The 22,314-nt window shown below is 40.0% G+C and overlaps 1 protein-coding gene across 6 annotated transcripts in view; it reads right to left on the bottom strand.

The window, feature by feature from the left end:
• MIB2 (MIB E3 ubiquitin protein ligase 2) overlaps positions 1-22,314 on the bottom strand; it is a 451,988-nt gene that overhangs the window by 199,309 nt on the left and 230,365 nt on the right. For all 6 annotated transcript variants that reach the window (XM_053690538.1, XM_053690540.1, XM_053690543.1 and 3 more), the window contains 2 exons: positions 10,480-10,810; positions 4,479-4,650 (listed from right to left, as the gene is read on the bottom strand). In XM_053690538.1, coding sequence (XP_053546513.1) covers positions 4,479-4,650; positions 10,480-10,726 — 419 coding nt within the window. In that variant the 5' untranslated portion in view covers positions 10,727-10,810. The remainder of the gene's footprint in view (positions 1-4,478; positions 4,651-10,479; positions 10,811-22,314) is intronic.

Below are 22,314 nucleotides of genomic sequence, written 5' to 3'. Positions count from 1 at the left end.
CCTGGTTCCCCCTTGATGGTTGATGTAAGCCACAGTCGTGATGTTGTCCGACTGAAATCTGATGAACCTCAGTGTTGCTAACTGAGGCCAAGCTAGAAGAGCATTGAATATTGCTCTTAACTCCAGAATATTTATTGGGAGGAGTTTCTCCTCCTGAGTCCACGATCCCTGAGCCTTGAGGGAGTTCCAGACTGCGCCCCAACCTAGAAGGCTGGCATCTGTTGTTACAATCGTCCAATCTGGCCTGCGAAAGGTCATACCCTTGGACAGATGGACCCGAGAAAGCCACCAGAGAAGAGAATCTCTGGTCTCTTGATCCAGATTTAGTAGAGGGGACAAATTTGAGTAATCCCCATTCCACTGACTTAGCATGCATAATTGCAGCGGTCTGAGATGCAGACGCGCAAATGGCACTATGTCCATTGCCGCTACCATTAAGCCGATTACTTCCATGCACTGAGCCACTGACGGGTGTGGAATGGAATGAAGGACACGGCAAGCATTTAGAAGTTTTGATAACCTGGACTCCGTCAGGTAAATTTTCATCTCTACAGAATCTATAAGAGTCCCTAGGAAGGAGACTCTTGTGAGTGGTGATAGAGAACTCTTTTCCACGTTCACTTTCCACCCATGCGACCTCAGAAATGCCAGAACTATCTCTGTATGAGACTTGGCAATTTGAAAGCTTGACGCCTGTATCAGGATGTCGTCTAGATACGGAGCCACCGCTATGCCTCGCGGTCTTAGAACCGCCAGAAGTGAGCCCAGAACCTTTGTAAAAATTCTCGGGGCAGTGGCCAACCTGAAGGGAAGAGCTACAAATTGGTAATGCCTGTCTAGAAAGGCAAACCTTAGGAACCGATGATGATCTTTGTGAATCGGTATGTGAAGGTAGCCATCCTTTAAGTGCACTGTGGTCATGTACTGACCCTCTTGGATCATGGGTAGGATGGTCCGAATAGTTTCCATTTTGAATGATGGAACTCTGAGGAATTTGTTTAAGATCTTTAGATCCAAGATTGGTCTGAAGGTTCCCTCTTTCTTGGGAACCACAAACAGATTTGAATAAAATCCCTGTCCTTGTTCCGTCCGCGGAACTGGATGGATCACTCCCATTACTAGGAGGTCTTGCACACAGCTTAGGAATGCCTCTTTCTTTATCTGGTTTGCTGATAACCTTGAAAGATGAAATCTCCCTTGTGGAGGAGAAGCTTTGAAGTCCAGAAGATATCCCTGAGATATGATCTCCAACGCCCAGGGATCCTGAACATCTCTTGCCCACGCCTGGGCGAAGAGAGAAAGTCTGCCCCCCACTAGATCCATTTCCGGATAGGGGGCCGTTCCTTCATGCTGTCTTGGGGGCAGCAGCAGGCTTTCTGGCCTGCTTGCCCTTGTTCCAGGACTGGTTAGGTTTCCAGGCCTGTCTGGAATGAGCAACAGTTCCCTCTTGTTTTGAAGCGGAGGAAGTTGATGCTGCTCCTGCCTTGAAATTTCGAAAGGAACGAAAATTAGACTGTTTGGCCTTTGATTTGGCCCTGTCCTGAGGAAGGGTATGACCCTTGCCTCCAGTAATGTCAGCAATAATTTCCTTCAAGCCAGGCCCGAATAAGGTCTGCCCCTTGAAAGGAATGTTGAGTAATTTAGACTTTGAAGTCACGTCAGCTGACCAGGATTTAAGCCATAGCGCCCTACGCGCCTGGATGGCGAATCCGGAATTCTTAGTCGTTAGTTTAGTCAAATGAACAATGGCATCAGAAACAAATGAGTTAGCTAGCTTAAGCGTTCTAAGCTTGTCAATAATTTCATTCAATGGAGCTGTCTGGATGGCCTCTTCCAGGGCCTCAAACCAGAATGCCGCCGCAGCAGTGACAGGCGCAATGCATGCAAGGGGCTGTAAAATAAAACCTTGTTGAATAAACATTTTCTTAAGGTAACCCTCCAATTTTTTATCCATTTGATCTGAAAAAGCACAACTGTCCTCAACCGGGATAGTGGTACGCTTTGCTAAAGTAGAAACTGCTCCCTCCACCTTAGGGACCGTCTGCCATAAGTCCCGTGTAGTGGCGTCTATTGGAAACATTTTTCTAAATATAGGAAGTGGGGAAAAGGGCACACCGGGTCTATCCCACTCCTTGCTAATAATTTCTGTAAGCCCTTTAGGTATAGGAAAAACGTCAGTACACACCGGCACCGCATAGTATCTATCCAGCCTACACAATTTCTCTGGAATTGCAACTGTGTTACAGTCATTCCCAGCAGCTAATACCTCCCCAAGCAATACACAGAGGTTCTCAAGCTTAAATTTAAAATTAGAAATCTCTGAATCAGGTTTCCCCGAGTCAGAGATGTCACCCACAGACTGAAGCTCTCCGTCCTCATGTTCTGCATACTGTGACGCAGTATCAGACATGGCTCTAACAGCATTTGCGCGCTCTGTATCTCTCCTAACCCCAGAGCTATTGCGCTTGCCTCTTAATTCAGGCAATCTAGATAATACCTCTGACAGGGTATTATTCATGATTGCAGCCATGTCCTGCAAGGTAATCGCTATGGGCGTCCTTGATGTAATTGGCGCCATATTAGCGTGCGTCTTCTGAGCGGGAGGCGAAGGGTCTGACACGTGGGGAGAGTTAGTCGGCATAACTTCCCCCTCGACAGAACCCTCTGGTGATAATTCTTTTATAGATAAAGACTGATCTTTACTGTTTAAGGTGAAATCAATACATTTAGTACACATTCTCCTATGGGGCTCCACCATGGCTTTCAAACATAATGAACAAGTAGGTTCCTCTGTTTCAGACATGTTTAAACAGACTAGCAATGAGACTAGCAAGCTTGGAAAACACTTTAAAACAAGTTTACAAGCAATATAAAAAACGTTACTGCGCCTTTAAGAAACACAAATTTTCACAAATTTTGAAATAACAGTGAAAAAATGCAGTTACACTAACGAAATTTTTACAGTGTATATAATAAGTTAGCAGAGCATTGCACCCACTTGCAAATGGATGATTAACCCCTTAATACCAAAAACGGAATAACAAATGACAAAAACTTTTTTAAACAGTCACAACAACTGCCACAGCTCTACTGTGGCTTTTTACCTCACTAAATACGACTTTTGAAGCCTTTTGAGCCCTTCAGAGAAGTCCTGGATCATGCAGGAAGAAGCTGGATGTCTGTGTCTGTAATTTTTGCTGTGCAAAAAAACGCCAAAATAGGCCATCCCACTCATATTACAACAGTGGGAAGCCTCAGGGAACTGTTTCTAGGCAAAATTCAAGCCAGCCATGTGGAAAAAACTAGGCCCCAATAAGTTTTATCACCAAACATATGTAAAAAACGATTAAACATGCCAGCAAACGTTTTAAAATACACTTTTATAAGAGTATGTATCTCTATTAATAAGCCTGATACCAGTCGCTATCACTGCATTTAAGGCTTTACTTACATTACTTCGGTATCAGCAGCATTTTCTAGCAAATTCCATCCCTAGAAAAATATTTTAACTGCACATACCTTATTACAGGAAAACCTGCACGCTATTCCCCCTCTGAAGTTACCTCACTCCTCAGAATATGTGAGAACAGCAAAGGATCTTAGTTACTTCTGCTAAGACCATAGAAAACGCAGGCAGATTCTTCTTCTAAATACTGCCTGAGATAAACAGTACACTCCAGTACCATTTAAAAATAACAAACTTTTGATTGAAGAAATAAACTAAGTATAAAACACCACAGTCCTCTTACGACCTCCATCTTAGTTGAGAGTTGCAAGAGAATGACTGGATATGGCAGTGAGGGGAGGAGCTATATAGCAGCTCTGCTGTGGGTGATGCTCTTGCAACTTCCTGTTGGGAAGGAGAATATCCCACAAGTAATGGATGATCCGTGGACTGGATACACTTAACAAGAGAAAATGGTTTAAAGTTCTATTAAAGGGACACTGAACCCAAATTTTTTCTTTTGTAATTCAGATAGAGCATGCAATTTTAAGCAACTTTCTAATTTACTCCCATTATCAATTTTTCTTTGTTCTCTTGCTATCATTATTTGAAAAAGAAGGCATCTAAGCTTTTTTTTGGTTTCAGTACTCTGGACAGCACTTTTTTATTGGTAGATGAATTTATCCACCAATCAGCAAGGACAACTCAGGTTGTTCACCAAAAATGGGCCGGCATCTAAACTTACATTCTTGCATTTCAAATAAAGATACCAAGAGAATGAAGAAAATTTGATAATAGGAGTAAATTAGAAAGTTGCTTAAAATGTCATGCTCAATCTGAATCACGATAGAAAAATTTTGGGTACAGTGTCCCTTTAAGCAAATATCTGATACATACATAAAAGCTCAATATTAAGCTTTCTCACACTAGAGCAATCAAAAAGGTCCAAATTGGTCACATTAGACAGTGGTAACAATAAGATTATCCATGTTAGATATACTATAAAATGGTCATGGTTCTATTCTATACTTACGGTCGCGAGTGGGCAGTCTCGTATCTCTCGAACGCATGTGACAAGTCGTGTTTGTTGTTCATATAGCACTGAGTACACAGGTCATAATCAAAGCAGACTTTGCATTTCCAGCGCATACCGCGGATTCCGTGCTTCTTGCAGCAGTCACAGATGATGTTGGGGTGGCGAACACCTGGCAAACAATCACATTACTAGTAAACAGCATAAAACATAATGTAGAGACATTAGAAACTCAATAGAGTAGACTCTGCACGAAGGTTCACTAGTTATGGTCCAGCAGATTAACTCTAATACAGAGCTTCATAAAAAACAATAATGAATTAAAGCTCTACAAACTACATACAATATATTTGTTTTCCTTCACTAGACACTCTTAATAGGGCAAAAAAAATGTACAGTTTGAATTTATCTGTGAATTAAATTATGCAGTTTACACCATGTAAACATGTATTTTTAATATTAAAGGGATACTAAATCCAAAATTTTTCTTTAATGATTCACATAGAGCATGCAATTTTAAGTAACTTTCTAATTTACTCCTATTATTAATTTGTCTTCATTCTTTTGCTATCTTTGTTTAAAAAGCAGGAATGTAAAGCTTAGAAGCCGTCCCATTTTTGGTTCAGAACCTGGGTTACACTTGCTTATTGGTTGGCTGAATGTAGTCACCAAAAAGCAAGCGCTATCCAGTGTGCTGAACCTAAAATGGACCGTCTCCAAAGTTTTACATTCCTGCTTTTTTAATAAAGATAGCAAGAGAACGAAGAAAATTTGATAATAGGAGTAAATTAGAAAGTATCTTATAATTGCATGCCCTATCTCAATTATGAAAGAAAAAAATTGGGTTCAGTATCCCTTTAATACATAAAGTATAGAAATAGTTTATCTAGAGCAATCTGTTTCTCCTCCCATCAATATATCTCCCTACTACTGTATATATGTATTGCAATTATCAATAAAAAAACAATATATTTATATTTTATCTACATTCATTAGTCTTTCTCTTCATCAATCCATCTATCTTGAGTGTGGTGTCTACACAAGGATCAAGAAACAGCAGTCAGCGAAAAATGTTACTAGTCAGGAGACAAAAGCTTGCTAGTTCACTCACTGTTAAAGATCCACCAAAGCTTAACTTACTGCTATATTTTTTATAGTAGATTACTAGATCTTGACCAATCCTATACATACATGTGCATGTATGATTGTATGCATGTGGGTAAAACACTATTTTCCAGCAAAAAAATAGCTCTAGAAAATAGAATTACCTAAAATTTACATAAAAAACATAGCCAAAGAATCAATCATAGGATTACCTAATATTTACGAAATATAGACAAGGATCAATCACCATCATATACACACACACACACACACACACACACACATATATATATATATATATACAGGGAGTGCAGAATTATTAGGCAAGTTGTATTTTTGAGGATTAATTTTATTATTGAACAACAACCATGTTCTCAATGAACCCAAAAAACTCATTAATATCAAAGCTGAATATTTTTGGAAGTAGTTTTTAGTTTGTTTTTAGTTTTAGCTATTTTAGGGGGATATCTGTGTGTGCAGGTGACTATTACTGTGCATAACTATTAGGCAACTTAACAAAAAACAAATATATACCCATTTCAATTATTTATTTTTACCAGTGAAACCAATATAACATCTCAACATTCACAAATATACATTTCTGACATTCAAAAACAAAACAAAAACAAATCAGTGACCAATATAGCCACCTTTCTTTGCAAGGACACTCAAAAGCCTGCCATCCATGGATTCTGTCAGTGTTTTGATCTGTTCACCATCAACATTGCGTGCAGCAGCAACCACAGCCTCCCAGACACTGTTCAGAGAGGTGTACTGTTTTCCCTCCTTGTAAATCTCACATTTGATGATGGACCACAGGTTCTCAATGGTTCAGATCAGGTGAACAAGGAGGCCATGTCATTAGATTTTCTTCTTTTATACCCTTTCTTGCCAGCCACGCTGTGGAGTACTTGGACGCGTGTGATGGAGCATTGTCCTGCATGAAAATCATGTTTTTCTTGAAGGATGCAGACTTCTTCCTGTACCACTGCGTTAAGAAGGTGTCTTCCAGAAACTGGCAGTAGGACTGGGAGTTGATCTTGACTCCATCCTCAACCCGAAAAGGCCCCACAAGCTCATCTTTGATGATACCAGCCCAAACCAGTACTCCACCTCCACCTTGCTGGCGTCTGAGTCGGACTGGAGCTCTCTGCCCTTTACCAATCCAGCCACGGGCCCATCCATCTGGCCCATCAAGACTCACTCTCATTTCATCAGTCCATAAAACCTTAGAAAAATCAGTCTTGAGATATTTCTTGGCCCAGTCTTGACGTTTCAGCTTGTGTGTCTTGTTCAGTGGTGGTCGTCTTTCAGCCTTTCTTACCTTGGCCATGTCTCTGAGTATTGCACACCTTGTGCTTTTGGGCACTCCAGTGATGTTGCAGCTCTGAAATATGGCCAAACTGGTGGCAAGTGGCATCTTGGCAGCTGCACGCTTGACTTTTCTCAGTTCATGGGCAGTTATTTTGCGCCTTGGTTTTTCCACACGCTTCTTGCGACCCTGTTGACTATTTTGAATGAAACGCTTGATTGTTCGATGATCACGCTTCAGAAGCTTTGCAATTTTAAGAGTGCTGCATCCCTCTGCAAGATATCTCACTATTTTTGACTTTTCTGAGCCTGTCAAGTCCTTCTTTTGACCCATTTTGCAAAAGGAAAGGAAGTTGCCTAATAATTATGCACACCTGATATAGGGTGTTGATGTCATTAGACCACACCCCTTCTCATTACAGAGATGCACATCACCTAATATGCTTAATTGGTAGTAGGCTTTCGAGCCTATACAGCTTGGAGTAAGACAACATGCATAAAGAGGATGATGTGGTCAAAATACTCATTTGCCTAATAATTCTGCACTCCCTGTATATGGGGGAGGGTGTGCAGGACACCAAACTCACCCAAAAAGGGAGAGAAGGGTGGACTTGCACAGAGGTCAGCGCTGTGTGTGTGTTTTACCTTAAAATGGAATGGATCTACTTTAACAGCTGCTATAATCTCAAAAGTGACGGGAACTCCCACAAGTACCAATTTTCCCAAAAGAAAAAGGGGAGGGGAGTGCCCCAAAATGTGACAAGAAGTGGGGGTAGAGATAGCGCTGAACAAAGGGGGATCCAAGAAGTGAGATATGTATATATAAATATAATAAAAATAATAATAAAAACACCTGCCCAGATGTGTAGCAGTTAAAAATAATGAGCAAATCTATATATATATGCCCCTAGAAAATATGTAGAAATATATGTATGTTAGAACATCTCACTAATAAACATATATATACAGTTGCATACAATTACAATAATGTAATCCAAGATGAATATTAGTCCATTATATATAAATATAATCACACCATGAATATCCGGTAGGTATAGCACTTACTAGAACAAACCTCAATCGTATGAGGTAAGTTGCCGCATCTATAAGTGGAGAACTCCCGGTGATATCAGGTGAAGATGGCTGGAGACAAGATGTATGTATTCTTCTCCCCTTGGAGTATGGCGTGTAGAACCAGGCGGAGGCTTGTTAGAGTTCTCTCCGTATATCCAATGGATTATGCAGAGTGAGAGACAAAGAAAGAGCACATAGTGTAATACAGTTGATTATAATATAAAAAGTATAGAAAAGACAAATGGCCACTCACATTAAAAATCCTCAAACATATGAGGCATGCATAAAACACTTAGAGAATGTCTGTACACCACAATCTGTCAATGGAAAACTGTAGGTACTTCTGTAAGAGCTAGGTACCAGTCCAAAGAAAAAACGTTTCTCCAAACACAGGTAGGTAATAAAGGTCACACAAGTTATTATAAAGTCTGCAGCCAAAAATACCACTCAGATAAAAGTTCACATTATCAGTGCAGTGCAGCTTTATATAATCCCAAAGAAAGTATCCCTTACGCGTTTCAAAGGCTATGTTGTCCTTCTTCAGAGGGTCTTTTAGAAAGCTATATTTCAAACGTCCGATATCGGTCCTTAAAAGCCGGGCGGCGGCACGCCCGTGTCCAAATTCTTTCTACTGATTCGTTGAAGTTAGCAGACGTCATGACGTATTTACGTTCATGATGTATGCGTTATTACGAATGTCATATCATAGGTTAGGGTTTGGTGTTTACGTTTTAACGTACATGACGTGTTTGTTGATACAGTTACCATAGCAACTAGCAGATTATTGTTACAACTGCATATAAACTTCAACGAATAAGTAGAAAGAATTTGGACACAGGGGCGTGCCGTCGCCCGGCTTTTAAGGACCGATATCGGACGTTTGAAATATAGCATTCTAAAAGACCCTCTGAAGAAGAAGGACAACATAGCCTTTGAAACGCGTAAGGGATACTTTCTTTGGGATTATATAAAGCTGCACTGCACTGATACTGTGAACTTTTATCTGAGTGGTATTTTTGACTGCAGACTTTATAATAACTTGTGTGACCTTTATTACCTACCTGTGTTTGGAGGAACGTTTTTTCTTTGGACTGGTACCTAGCTCTTACAGAAGTACCTACAGTTTTCCATTGACAGATAGTGGTGTACAGACATTCTCTAAGTGTTTTATGCATGCCTCATATGTTTGAGGATTTTTAATGTGAGTGGCCATTTGTCTTTTTTATACTTTTTATATTATAATAAACTGTATTACACTATGTGCTCTTTCTTTGTCTCTCACTCTGCATAATCCATTGGATATACAGAGAGAACTCTAACAAGCCTCCGCCTGGTTCTACACGCCATACTCCAAGGGGAGAAGAATACATACATCTTGTCTCCAGCCATCTTCACCTGATATCACCGGGAGTTCTCCACTTATAGATGTGTCAACTTACCTCATACGATTGAGGTTTGTTCTAGTAAGTGCTATACCTACCAGATATTCATGGTGTGATTATATTTATATATAATGGACTAATATTCATCTTGGATTACATTATTGTAATTTTATCCAACTGTATATATATGTTTATTAGTGTGATCTTCTAACATACATATATTTCTACATATTTTCTAGGGGCATATATATATAGATTTGCTCTTTATTTTTAACTGCTACACATCTGGGCAGGTGTTTTTATTATTATTTTTATTATATTTAAATATACATATCTCACTTCTTGGATCCCCCTTTGTTCAGCGCTAACTCTACCCCCACTTCTTGTTTTATATATATATATATATATAATATATATATATATATATATATATATACATACATACACACACACACTGTGTGTATATATATATATATATATATATATATATATATATACACACACACACACACATATATATATACACATATATATATATATATATATATATATATATATATATATACACACACACATATATATATATATATATATATATATATATATATATACACATATATATTCACATACATACACACACACTGTATATATATATATATACACACACACACACACATATATATATATACACATATATATATATATATATATATATACACACACACACATATATATATATATATATATATATATATACACACATATATATTCACATACATACACACACACTGTATATATATATATATATATATATATATATATATATATATATATATATATATATATATATTTATACACCAAACTTATAAAATGTTGATTTTTTGTTCCCGTTCATATTAATACTCGTTTTATTCTTGAGTTGTTTTTGGCTGTAGCAGTCCACTTGAAGAAACAAACTATAAAGTTTTTCTATCGTTTTGAATTGGATCATCTGGCTCAGCTTCAGGACTGAAAGGAGAAGGATCTTTACAAGGATCTTTAATATCTGTTATACACTATCAGTGAATCACATTTCACTAACTGAAAGCAGTGTCACATGGTTTTACTACTGACAATATCAGCAAGGTTACCTGTTTGAGCATTGTCGTACATCAACAGGTCATATGCTCCCTGGAATCCAGTCCTATAGTTAGTCCTAGTGCCATGGTCCCATTGCACAACTACCGTTTTATCAGGGGTTGTAGGGCTGCCTTGACGTCCAATTTCCACCACCGTTCCGAGACTTCCCTCTCCATTGTCCTGGTTGCTCCATTTCCAGTCCACACCTCTCACCACACGCATTCCCACCTGCATGGCTGCTGTGGGGTCACAGTCCATCTCAACCTAATAAAATTACTCTAGTGGGCATTGGGAAATGCTCCAGCTGATGAAGAATTTCAGCAGCAATACAGCATCAATAACCTGCAAAAATCAAAGACATATGATTTAACAAAGACTATCCTACAAATACACTGTAAATATGAGATATTTCATTATAAATGCAAGTATATATTTGATGACACTATGTACATCAGCCATAGTTTATATAAAAAGGTTCTACAGGATGTGGGGGTAGGGCCTGTAGGCTCAAGGGGGTTCTGGGTGTGGGGGTTTGGGAGTAGGGTGGTAAGTGTGAATGGCCTCTGTTATAAGTTTGGGCAGTCCCAATGAGAAGCAGGGGGCACAACAAAACTAAGCTCCAAATTAGGGATTGTGCAAGGAAACGCATAGAATAAAGGGGGCACGCCACTAAACCAAATCCGTAACTATTTTTCTAAATTAATGGAATGTAAAAAACCCCCAAAAGGAAGCAGAATATTTACAGGAGAAATTTAGTTAGATATATGACAGTAAGGTTACTTTTTACAGAGATATTAAGATGCTAATGTACAGTACTGGTGTACACTTTTAGGAGTTGTGTGGAGCGGAAATAATTTCAAGACAATATATATATTCACAGCAGAGTTAAATTCAAAATTCTCACCCTGACCTACAAAGCCCTCACTAATGCTGCTCCACCCTACCTATCCACACTCATCAACAAATATACTCCAGCCCGCCCCCTAAGATCCAACAATGACCTGCTCCTTGCGTCCTCTACCATCACCTCCTCCCATGCTAAACTACAGGACTTCGCTCTTGCGGCACCAACCCTCTGGAACGCACTTTCTCGAGTTGTCAGAATTTCCCCTGCCTAACCTGTCCTCCTTTAAACGCTCCCTACCTGTGTGCTGATTGAGACAAGCTGGGGAATCACAGTGACCCAGCTACACTGATCCTGTTACAGGATGATGAAATCCACTGTATCCAAACAAACAAAGAAAGCAGCACCTATGTGCTGATTCAGACAAGCTGGGGGATCACAGTGACCCAGCTACACTGATACTGCAGCAAGATGTTGATGACCAGTGGGTCCAATAAACAGGCTAAGCTTCCATAAAAAAAATAACAATTTAATGACCAATTGTTAAAATTTCAAGGGATAAAAAACAGTAATACCCCAGTACATAAAAACAAATGTTAAAAACAGTTGCAACGTGTTTCTCAGCCTACAGGCTGTTTCCTTCTCTATCTGTGCCTTTTTTCTTGGAATATTGTACTAGGAGGCGCCCTCTTTTTTGTGATTTTTCTTCACAGATCGTTGGTATAACCAAGATAGCTTGTATGGGTTTTTACAGGAAACAGAAGTCTTAAAAATCGTGTCCTGAAATAGCGATTTACAATATCTAGAACCGGGTGTGCCTGTATATAGATATAGGGAAAGACAAACCTCATTCTGTACAGTGATATTTGGACCTTTTTGCCAATATTTGAAACCTTGTAACTTAGCAGTTTCACAATTTACAGTATGAGAACTGTTAAAATCCCAATATAGAATATTAGTTGCAGCCATTTTCTTTTTATGGAAATTCATTTCCCACACTGTTCTTGATTTTGAAATCTCGCCAAATTGGAAACAAAGATTTTCTTAATCAATAATTGAACAAAACTAAAAATTAAATATATTTTTAACATATTAAAAGTTTTAAAAAATAATTGAGCAAACAAGTCCAATATACCCATTATGCCTAGATTCAGATTGTTTAACAGTTATCAGAAACAATACCCTCTAAAAACACATATGGGCATGTATTTATCAAGCCGTCAACCGCAAATACGCTGGAATTCCGCAGCGTATTTGTGACGAGCCTGATCCGCCTTAGTTATCAAACCCTACAAACCGGCAAAAGTAGAATTTGGTGACGTAACATACGATCCGCCGGTCTCAGTCCGACACAGATCGATGCTTACGTCACTACAGATGTTCCGAACGCAAGTTCGGCACAATCTGACTACTTTTGGAAGTTATCAAATAACTACCAGATACGCTCGGCACTATTCCGGCCCTGGAGGCGGCGGATGCCATAGGAATCAATGGGAGTCGGAAAGCAGCGAGAGCTCATGTTCGCTGCTGCCCGATATCCCATTGATTCCTATGGGAACGTTTACACCTAACATGTACCCAGAGTCTAAACACCCCTAATCTGCCGCCCCCTACACCGCCACCACCTACATTATACTTATTAACCCCTAATCTGCCCCCCCTACAACGCCGCCACCTACATTATACTTATTAACCCCTAATCTGCCGCCCCAACACTTCAATCCGATTGGCTGATTGCATCACCCAATTGGATTTTTCCTACCTTAATTCCGATTGGCTGATAGAATTCTATCAGCCAATCGGAATTCAAGGGACGCCATCTTGGATGACGTCATTTAAAGGAACATTCATTCATCAAGAAGACATTGAAAGAAGAGGATGCTCTGCGTCGGATGTCTTGAAGATGGAGATGCTCCGCGCCGGATGGATGAAGATAGAAGATGCCGCCTGGATGAAGACTTCTGCCCGTCTGGAGGATCACTTCTGCCCGTCTGGAGGACCACTTCTGCCGGCTTCATGGAGGACTTTTGGGTCCATTTGGGTGAAGACTTCTCAAGGTAGGGTGATCTTCAAGGGGCTAGTGTTAGTTTTTTTTAAGGGGGGATTGGGTGGGTTTTAGATTAGGGTTGGTTGTGTGGGTGGTGGGTTTTAACAGCCTGATGAAACGGCTCTGTGTAGCCGAGAAACGCGTTGCTTTTATGCATTGTTTTTAAGCTTTTTAATAAACTGGTTTAAGTAACTTTGCTGGAGTTTGCTCCTTCCTCTTTCCAGCTTGTGGGCTTGTTTGAATCTAACTCTCGGTATTCGGGAGATCCTTACACAGTTGTTCCTGTCTCCTACCCTCTATGCCTGTGTTCAGTATCGGCATACGAAGAGGGAGGTGTGTCATCATCCAGCGTTCCTGATTGGCCACACGGAACTTAGTCCGGCTCGAGGATTGGTGTTGTTGCCGTTGTGAGTCTCCCGGGCGACGCTGTGGTCCCGGCCCGCTTGATTAGGCACGTTCAAGTGCCGCCCTGCTTGTGAGTACCTTTTCTCTCCTTATACTTACCTGTCAGGGTTTATACGTTATCACCCTATTGGCGCCTTCCTGTTTCCCCACTACAGATCTCCTAACCGTCGACGCACGCTACAGAAGAGCAGCCTTATATCGGATTGTTTGGTATATTCGTCACCATAGGCGCACCTCCATCAAGGACTTATTTTGTTTTTGATCCTAGCTAAAGCCTGACAAAAAGCTTGAACGTCCGGAACTTCTGACAGACGTTTGTGTAAAAGAATGGACAGAGCTGAAATCTGTCCCTTTAAGGAACTAGCGGATAAACCCTTTTCTAAACCTTCTTGTAGAAAGGACAATATCCTCGGAATCCTAACCTTACTCCATGAGTAACTCTTGGATTCGCACCAATATAAGTATTTGCGCCATATCTTATGGTAAATCTTTCTGGTAACAGGCTTCCTAGCCTGTATTAAGGTATCAATAACTGACTCAGAAAAACCACGTTTTGATAAAATCAAGCGTTCAATTTCCAAGCAGTCAGCTTCAGAGAAATTAGATTTTGATGTTTGAAGGGACCCTGGATCAGAAGGTCCTGTTTCAGAGGTAGCGACCAAGGTGGACAGGATGACATGTCCACTAGATCTGCATACCAAGTCCTGCGTGGCCATGCAGGCGCTATTAGAATCACTGATGCTCTCTCCTGTTTGATTCTGGCAATCAATCGAGGAAGCATCGGGAAGGGTGGAAACACATAAGCCATCCCGAAGGTCCAAGGTGCTGTCAAAGCATCTATCAGAACCGCTCCCGGATCCCTGGATCTGGACCCGTAACGAGGAAGCTTGGCGTTCTGTCGAGACGCCATGAGATCTATCTCTGGTTTGCCCCAACGTCGAAGTATTTGGGCAAAGACCTCCGGATGAAGTTCCCACTCCCCCGGATGAAAAGTCTGACGACTTAAGAAATCCGCCTCCCAGTTCTCCACTCCCGGGATGTGGATTGCTGACAGGTGGCAAGAGTGAGACTCTGCCCAGCGAATTATCTTTGATACTTCCATCATTGCTAGGGAGCTTCTTGTCCCTCCCTGATGGTTGATGTAAGCTACAGTCGTGATGTTGTCCGACTGAAACCTGATGAACCCCCGAATTGTTAACTGGGGCCAAGCCAGAAGGGCATTGAGAACTGCTCTCAATTCCAGAATGTTTATTGGTAGGAGACTCTCCTCCTGATTCCATTGTCCCTGAGCCTTCAGAGAATTCCAGACAGCGCCCCAACCTAGTAGGCTGGCGTCTGTTGTTACAATTGTCCAGTCCGGCCTGCTGAATGGCATCCCCCTGGACAGATGTGGCCGAGAAAGCCACCATAGAAGAGAATTTCTGGTCTCTTGATCCAGATTCAGAGTAGGGGACAAGTCTGAGTAATCCCCATTCCACTGACTTAGCATGCACAATTGCAGCGGTCTGAGATGTAGGCGTGCAAAGGGTACTATGTCCATTGCTGCTACCATTAAGCCGATCACCTCCATGCATTGAGCTACTGACGGGTGTTGAATGGAATGAAGGACACGGCATGCATTTTGAAGCTTTGTTAACCTGTCTTCTGTCAGGTAAATCTTCATTTCTACAGAATCTATAAGAGTCCCCAAGAAGGGAACTCTTGTGAGTGGAAAGAGAGAACTCTTCTTTTCGTTCACCTTCCATCCATGCGACCTTAGAAATGCCAGTACTAACTCTGTATGAGACTTGGCAGTTTGAAAGCTTGAAGCTTGTATCAGAATGTCGTCTAGGTACGGAGCTACCGCAATTCCTCGCGGTCTTAGTACCGCCAGAAGAGCACCCAGAACCTTTGTGAAGATTCTCGGAGCCGTAGCCAATCCGAATGGAAGAGCTACAAACTGGTAATGCCTGTCTAGAAAGGCAAACCTTAGATACCGGTAATGATCTTTGTGAATCGGTATGTGAAGGTAAGCATCCTTTAAATCCACTGTGGTCATGTACTGACCCTTTTGGATCATGGGTAAAATTGTCCGAATAGTTTCCATTTTGAACGATGGAACTCTTAGGAATTTGTTTAGGATCTTTAAATCCAAGATTGGCCTGAAAGTTCCCTCTTTTTTGGGAACCACAAACAGATTTGAGTAAAACCCTTGTCCTTGTTCCGACCGCGGAACCGGATGGATCACTCCCATTAATAAAAGATCTTGTACGCAGCGTAGAAACGCCTCTTTCTTTATTTGGTTTGTTGACAACCTTGACAGATGAAATCTCCCTCTTGGGGGAGAGAATTTGAAGTCCAGAAGGTATCCCTGAGATATGATCTCTAACGCCCAGGGATCCTGGACATCTCTTGCCCAAGCCTGGGCGAAGAGAGAAAGTCTGCCCCCCACTAGATCCGTTCCCGGATCGGGGGCCCTCGATTCATGCTGTCTTAGGGGCAGCAGCAGGTTTCCTGGCCTGCTTGCCCTTGTTCCAGGACTGGTTAGGTCTCCAGCCTTGTCTGTAGCGAGCAACAGCTCCTTCCTGTTTTGGTGCAGAGGAAGTTGATGCTGCTCCTGCTTTGAAATTACGAAAGGAACAAAAATTAGACTGTCTAGCCTTAGGTTTGGCTCTGTCTTGAGGCAGGGCATGGCCTTTACCTCCTGTAATGTCAGCGATAATTTCTTTCAACCCGGGCCCGAATAAGGTCTGCCCTTTGAAAGGTATATTAAGCAATTTAGATTTAGAAGTAACGTCAGCTGACCAGGATTTTAGCCACAGTGCTCTGCGCGCCTGAATGGCGAATCCGGAATTCTTAGCCGTAAGTTTAGTTAAATGTACTACGGCATCTGAAATAAATGAGTTAGCTAACTTAAGGGCTTTAAGCTTGTGTGTAATCTCATCTAATGGAGCTGATTCAAGTGTCTCTTCCAGAGACTCAAACCAAAATGCTGCTGCAGCCGTGACAGGCGCAATGCATGCAAGAGGTTGCAATATAAAACCTTGTTGAACAAACATTTTCTTAAGGTAACCCTCTAACTTTTTATCCATTGGATCTGAAAAGGCACAGCTATCCTCCACCGGGATAGTGGTACGCTTAGCTAAAGTAGAAACTGCTCCCTCCACCTTAGGGACCGTTTGCCATAAGTCCCGTGTGGTGGCGTCTATTGGAAACATCTTTCTAAATATCGGAGGGGGTGAGAACGGCACACCGGGTCTATCCCACTCCTTAGTAACAATTTCAGTAAGTCTCTTAGGTATAGGAAAAACGTCAGTACTCGCCGGTACCGCAAAATATTTATCCAACCTACACATTTTCTCTGGTATTGCAACTGTGTTACAATCATTCAGAGCCGCTAACACCTCCCCTAGTAATACACTGAGGTTTTCCAGCTTTAATTTAAAATTTGAAATATCTGAATCCAGTTTGTTTGGATCAGAACCGTCACCCGCAGAATGAAGCTCTCCGTCCTCATGTTCTGCAAATTGTGACGCAGTGTCTGACATGGCCCTAATATTATCAGCGCACTCTGTTCTCACCCCAGAGTGATCACGCTTACCTCTTAGTTCTGGTAATTTAGCCAAAACTTCAGTCATAACAGTAGCCATATCCTGTAATGTGATTTGTAATGGCCGCCCAGATGTACTCGGCGCTACAATATCACGCACCTCCCGAGCGGGAGATGCAGGTACTGACACGTGAGGCGAGTTAGTCGGCATAACTCTCCCCTCGTTGTTTGGTGAAATATGTTCAATTTGTACAGATTGATTTTTATTTAAAGTAGCATCAATACAGTTAGTACATAAATTTCTATTGGGCTCCACTTTGGCTTTAGCACATATAGCACAGATATCTTCCTCTGAATCAGACATGTTTAACACACTAGCAAATAAACTAGCAACTTGGAAATACTTTTCAAGTAATTTACTATAATATGAAAACGTACTGTGCCTATAAGAAGCACAGAAAAAGTTATGACAGTTGGAATTAATAAACTGAAAAGTTACAGCATCAAATCTTTGTAAAAAACACAATTTTAGCAAAGGATTGCTCCCATTAGCAAAGGATAACTAACCCTGATAGCAGAAAAAAAAAAAATACAGAAATAAACGTTTTTTATCACAGTCAACTACAATCTCACAGCTCTGCTGTGAGTGATTACCTCCCTCAAAACAAGTTTTGAAGACCCCTGAGTTCTGTAGAGATGAACCGGATCATGCAGGGAAGACAATAAACTTCTGACTGAATTTTTTGATGCGTAGTAAAAGCGCCAAAAAAGGCCCCTTCCCCTCACACATAACAGTGAGAGAGATCAGTAAACTGTCATAAATTAAATAAAACGTCTGCCAAGTGGAAAAAAATAGTGCCCAAAACATTTTTTCACCCAGTACCTCAGAAAATTAAACGATTTTACATGCCAGCAAAAAACGTTTAACATTAATAAATTGAGTGTTATTAAAAAGCCTGTTGCTAGTCCCTGCAAATTAGGCTAAAGTTTTATGCATACAGTATAATTCCAGTGAAGTGCCATTCCCCAGAATACTGAAGTGTAAAATATACATACATGACAGCCTGATACCAGTTGCTGCTACTGCATTTAAGGCTGAGTTTACATTATATCGGTATGGCAGAATTTTCTCATCAATTCCATTGTCAGAAAATAATAAGCTGCTACATACCTCTTTGCAGATTAATCTGCCCGCTGTCCCCTGATCTGAAGTTTACCTCTCCTCAGATGGCCGAGAAACAGCAATATGATTTTAACTACTCCGGCTAAAATCATAGAAAAAACTCAGGTAGATTCTTCTTCAAATTCTACCAGAGAAGGAATAACACACTCCGGTGCTATTATAAAATAACAAACTTTTGATTGAAGGTATGAAACTAAGTATAATCACCACAGTCCTCTCACACATCCTATCTATTCGTTGGGTGCAAGAGAATGACTGGGGGTGACATAGAGGGGAGGAGCTATATAGCAGCTCTGCTGGGTGAATCCTCTTGCACTTCCTGTTGGGGAGGAGTTAATATCCCAGAAGTAATGATGACCCGTGGACTGACCACACTTAACAGGAGAAATTATATTTAAGTTTAGGGGGTGTTAGGATAAGACTTAGGTTTAGGGGTTAATAAATTTAATATAGTGGCGGCGGTGTAGGGGGCGGCAGATTAGGGGTTAATAAATATAATGTAGGTGGCGGCGGTGTAGGCGGCTGTAAATTAGGGGTTAATAAGTATAATGTAGGTGGTGGTGGGCTCCGGGAGCGGCGGTTTAGGGGTTAATAATTGTATTTAGTTGCGGCGGGGTCCGGGAGCAGCGGTTTAGGGGTTAAACACTTTATTTAGTTGCGGCAGGGGTCTGGGAGCGGCGGTATAGGGGGTAAACAGTATAGTATAGTGTGGGTGTTTAGTGACAGGGTACCAAGAAAGCTGTAAAAAAGCCGAATAGCAGCAAGATCGATGACTGTTAGTTAACAACAGTCCGCTGCTCATCGCAACGTACTTGGTGCGCAGCTTTTTGATAGCTTTTTTGGTAACTTTGGAGAGCGTATTCAGGTCCGCGGCAGCGATGTTAGGCGATCTTAGGCGAGCGTATTGGTGCTGTTGAATGCAAAAAAGTCGGCGCTTTAATAAATAGATGCCATGGACTCCATTATCCACATTAACACATTTTGTTTTTTTGTTGTGATCAACAGAAATATTGGAATCCTCAAATTGACATTAGCTAGCAGAATCAAGCCTGGATTGGCTGTTCCAAATAAGGCAAATGGTGGGTGGAGTTAGGCTATTGAGAAATAACTGCTTCAAATAAGATGTTAATTTGGTTAAAAAAAAGTTTAGACTGGGCTGATATATTGTTCTATAGCAAAACAACAGAAATGGCTTCCAATTAAAATGTGTTTACTGTCCCTTTAATTTAACAGACCACTATTCCATCAGTCCAGTAAAGCACTATATATAAAAAATATATATATATATATTGGTTTTTATCTGAGAATCGATGAGGGCATAAGCAGACAGAGGTTACAGGGTTGGGGTTCTGATGTGGGCATATAGCTGATGAGGGCTTTTTAGATATTGGTCTGATCTAGGCTATAAGGTGAACATATATCTGATAAAGGTTTCAGGGCTATGGATTTGATCTGAATTCTGATATTGGCACATAACTGACAGTGCCTGCAGCCAATGGGATATTACTTGAGATCTACTATAGGTATATGGCTGATACAAGTATTTTTGTATAGAACTGTCCACCCTAGATACCAGTAATGTCTTACACCGTCACTTGAAATTATTAATAGTGAAGCTAACAATGTGCTTTATTTCTTTCTTTATTATTTTAGCTCATATTTTATACAGAATGACAAGATCAATATAATTTAGACCAAACCTTTAGATATTCACAGTAATGTGTAGAAAAAATCCACAATAACCTATATTACGTAAGTGTATATAATGTACTTAAGTCAATGTAACATACAAGATATGTATATGTTTTAAAGCGATTTAACAGTAATTAGCATTTATTGTATAATAATTATTTTTAGCAAAATATGTTCAATCACTCATTTCATCATAACAACTTAAAGAAACTGTAAACACCTTGAGATTTGTATATAAAACATTTAGTTATGCATAATAAAACAATTTTGCAATATACTTTCGTCATTTATTTTGCCCCGATTTTCATGTAATTTAGCTCTAGAAAATTGAGCAGTTTCTAATTTCCAGAACTTAAAATGCACCCTGCTGGATTCTCAAGCCACTGAACATTTTTGGACATATATTATTTGTTTGGTTTAATAGCCATATATTCATATGTGGTTCTTAAAGGGATTTTAAACAGTCTGTTTTATTGTTTAAATAAAAAATGCACTTAGCAGTGGCATATGCTTAATAGAAATCATTGCAATATGTATTATTTATCTATTTAAATGGCTTTTTACCTTTTATTTATTATTTAAACTTAATTTGTGCAGTGTTCATTACTTCCTGTCACAGCCCTACAGTACAGTATAGTATTAAGTAAGTATACTAGATTAACAGGGAGTCAGATTTCCTAATGCTCAGAACTGGCAGAATGAAACTTAAGTTCCAAAAATGTTCCACTCTTATCACACTGGGGGCAGGGACTACAGTGATACATTCTAAATGCTAATTTTGCAAGAAAACAAAGTAAGTTGTTTGCTCCTATTTACATAATCTGTTTCTTTAAATGTTTACTTTAATTTAACAGATTTGTTGTTTTACCAAAGGGGCACTGTTTAATATCCCTTTAAGGCATCTAATATATTGTTCTGTAGACTCATGTGCTAGGAAGTTGGCAATCACAGCTTTATGCCACTGGGCTTGTTAATAGCTAACTCCCTCTACACATCGCCTTTTGGCCTTTGTAACATAAAATCTGCGTCTCCTCGCTCATGTCCTGGCAACAGCATGTGGGTTTATGCACTTGTTGTTTTGACTGTGCAAGGAGGAAACTCTGCTGACTGCCAGCCCAATGAGGCGTGAAATGTTTATTGCCATTTTATTTAGCGTTTGTTTCATAGCAGAGACTTTCGGAAAACTAAGCAGCAATTTATACCTCAAAGACTTTCCTCAGAAAACCACATGCAATAATGCACTGAGGGAATGAAAACTACACAACTCATTAAAATAACCTGTTAGCGCAGCTTAGTATAACACAATTACTTACAAGTGAGACAAACCTGTTCAATTGTTACTTTATTCTGGGAAACGATTTATAAATTATTGAAATATCGCTGCAACTTGAAAGAGAAGATATTTAGGATAATAAAAGGTATCTGAGATAAACAAGCAAGTAATGAAAAAATACTAAAGAAGACATTCAAATAAATAGAAATCAATTTTATTCCACAATAGTTCTTAGTTCAAGGTACTATTTGTTATTTGTGCTCATCAATTTAAAGGGACATTAAACACTAAATAAATGCTAGATAGAAAAGGTCAGTCTGAGAATAACGTGCAGATATGACATAAAACATAAAGCAATGGAAGCTTAGGTTACCTTCTATGCTTTGGCCAATTATAGACAGTTATAAATAGGTCGCTAGGATGTGCAGCCAATGGCTGTGTGGAATATAACAGTGTTCTGCACTTCCATTTCTAACAGGAACTGAAATGCTCACAATTTCAGAATGGAATTACAGGAAAAGGGGACAAAATAAATAATGAAAGTATACTGAAGAGTTTTTTTATAGATACGATTTATCATATTATATTACCATCTAAAAGTGTTTAATGTCCTTTTAAAGGAAGACATTTAGGGCATTTAATTTAATTTTAAATGGCCACTAAACTATGATAATAAATGCAAGCATTTTCAATAGTTGATACTAGTGATCTATTTCCTAACGCAAACCTCTACTGAAATAACTGTGTTCCGCTCAGCATTGCCCGCATTTTTTTTTCTTTTAAAACTTAATGAAAGGGAGTAGTACAGCCAATCGGAATCTATACTGCCTGCTCATTTTGAAAGCAAAGGTGCGTGCTCTCACTGCCTTCACT

Source organism: Bombina bombina, chromosome 8 (genome assembly GCF_027579735.1).
Source record: "Bombina bombina isolate aBomBom1 chromosome 8, aBomBom1.pri, whole genome shotgun sequence".
Taxonomy (NCBI): domain Eukaryota; kingdom Metazoa; phylum Chordata; class Amphibia; order Anura; family Bombinatoridae; genus Bombina; species Bombina bombina.
This window is presented reverse-complemented; position numbering and strand designations above follow the sequence as displayed.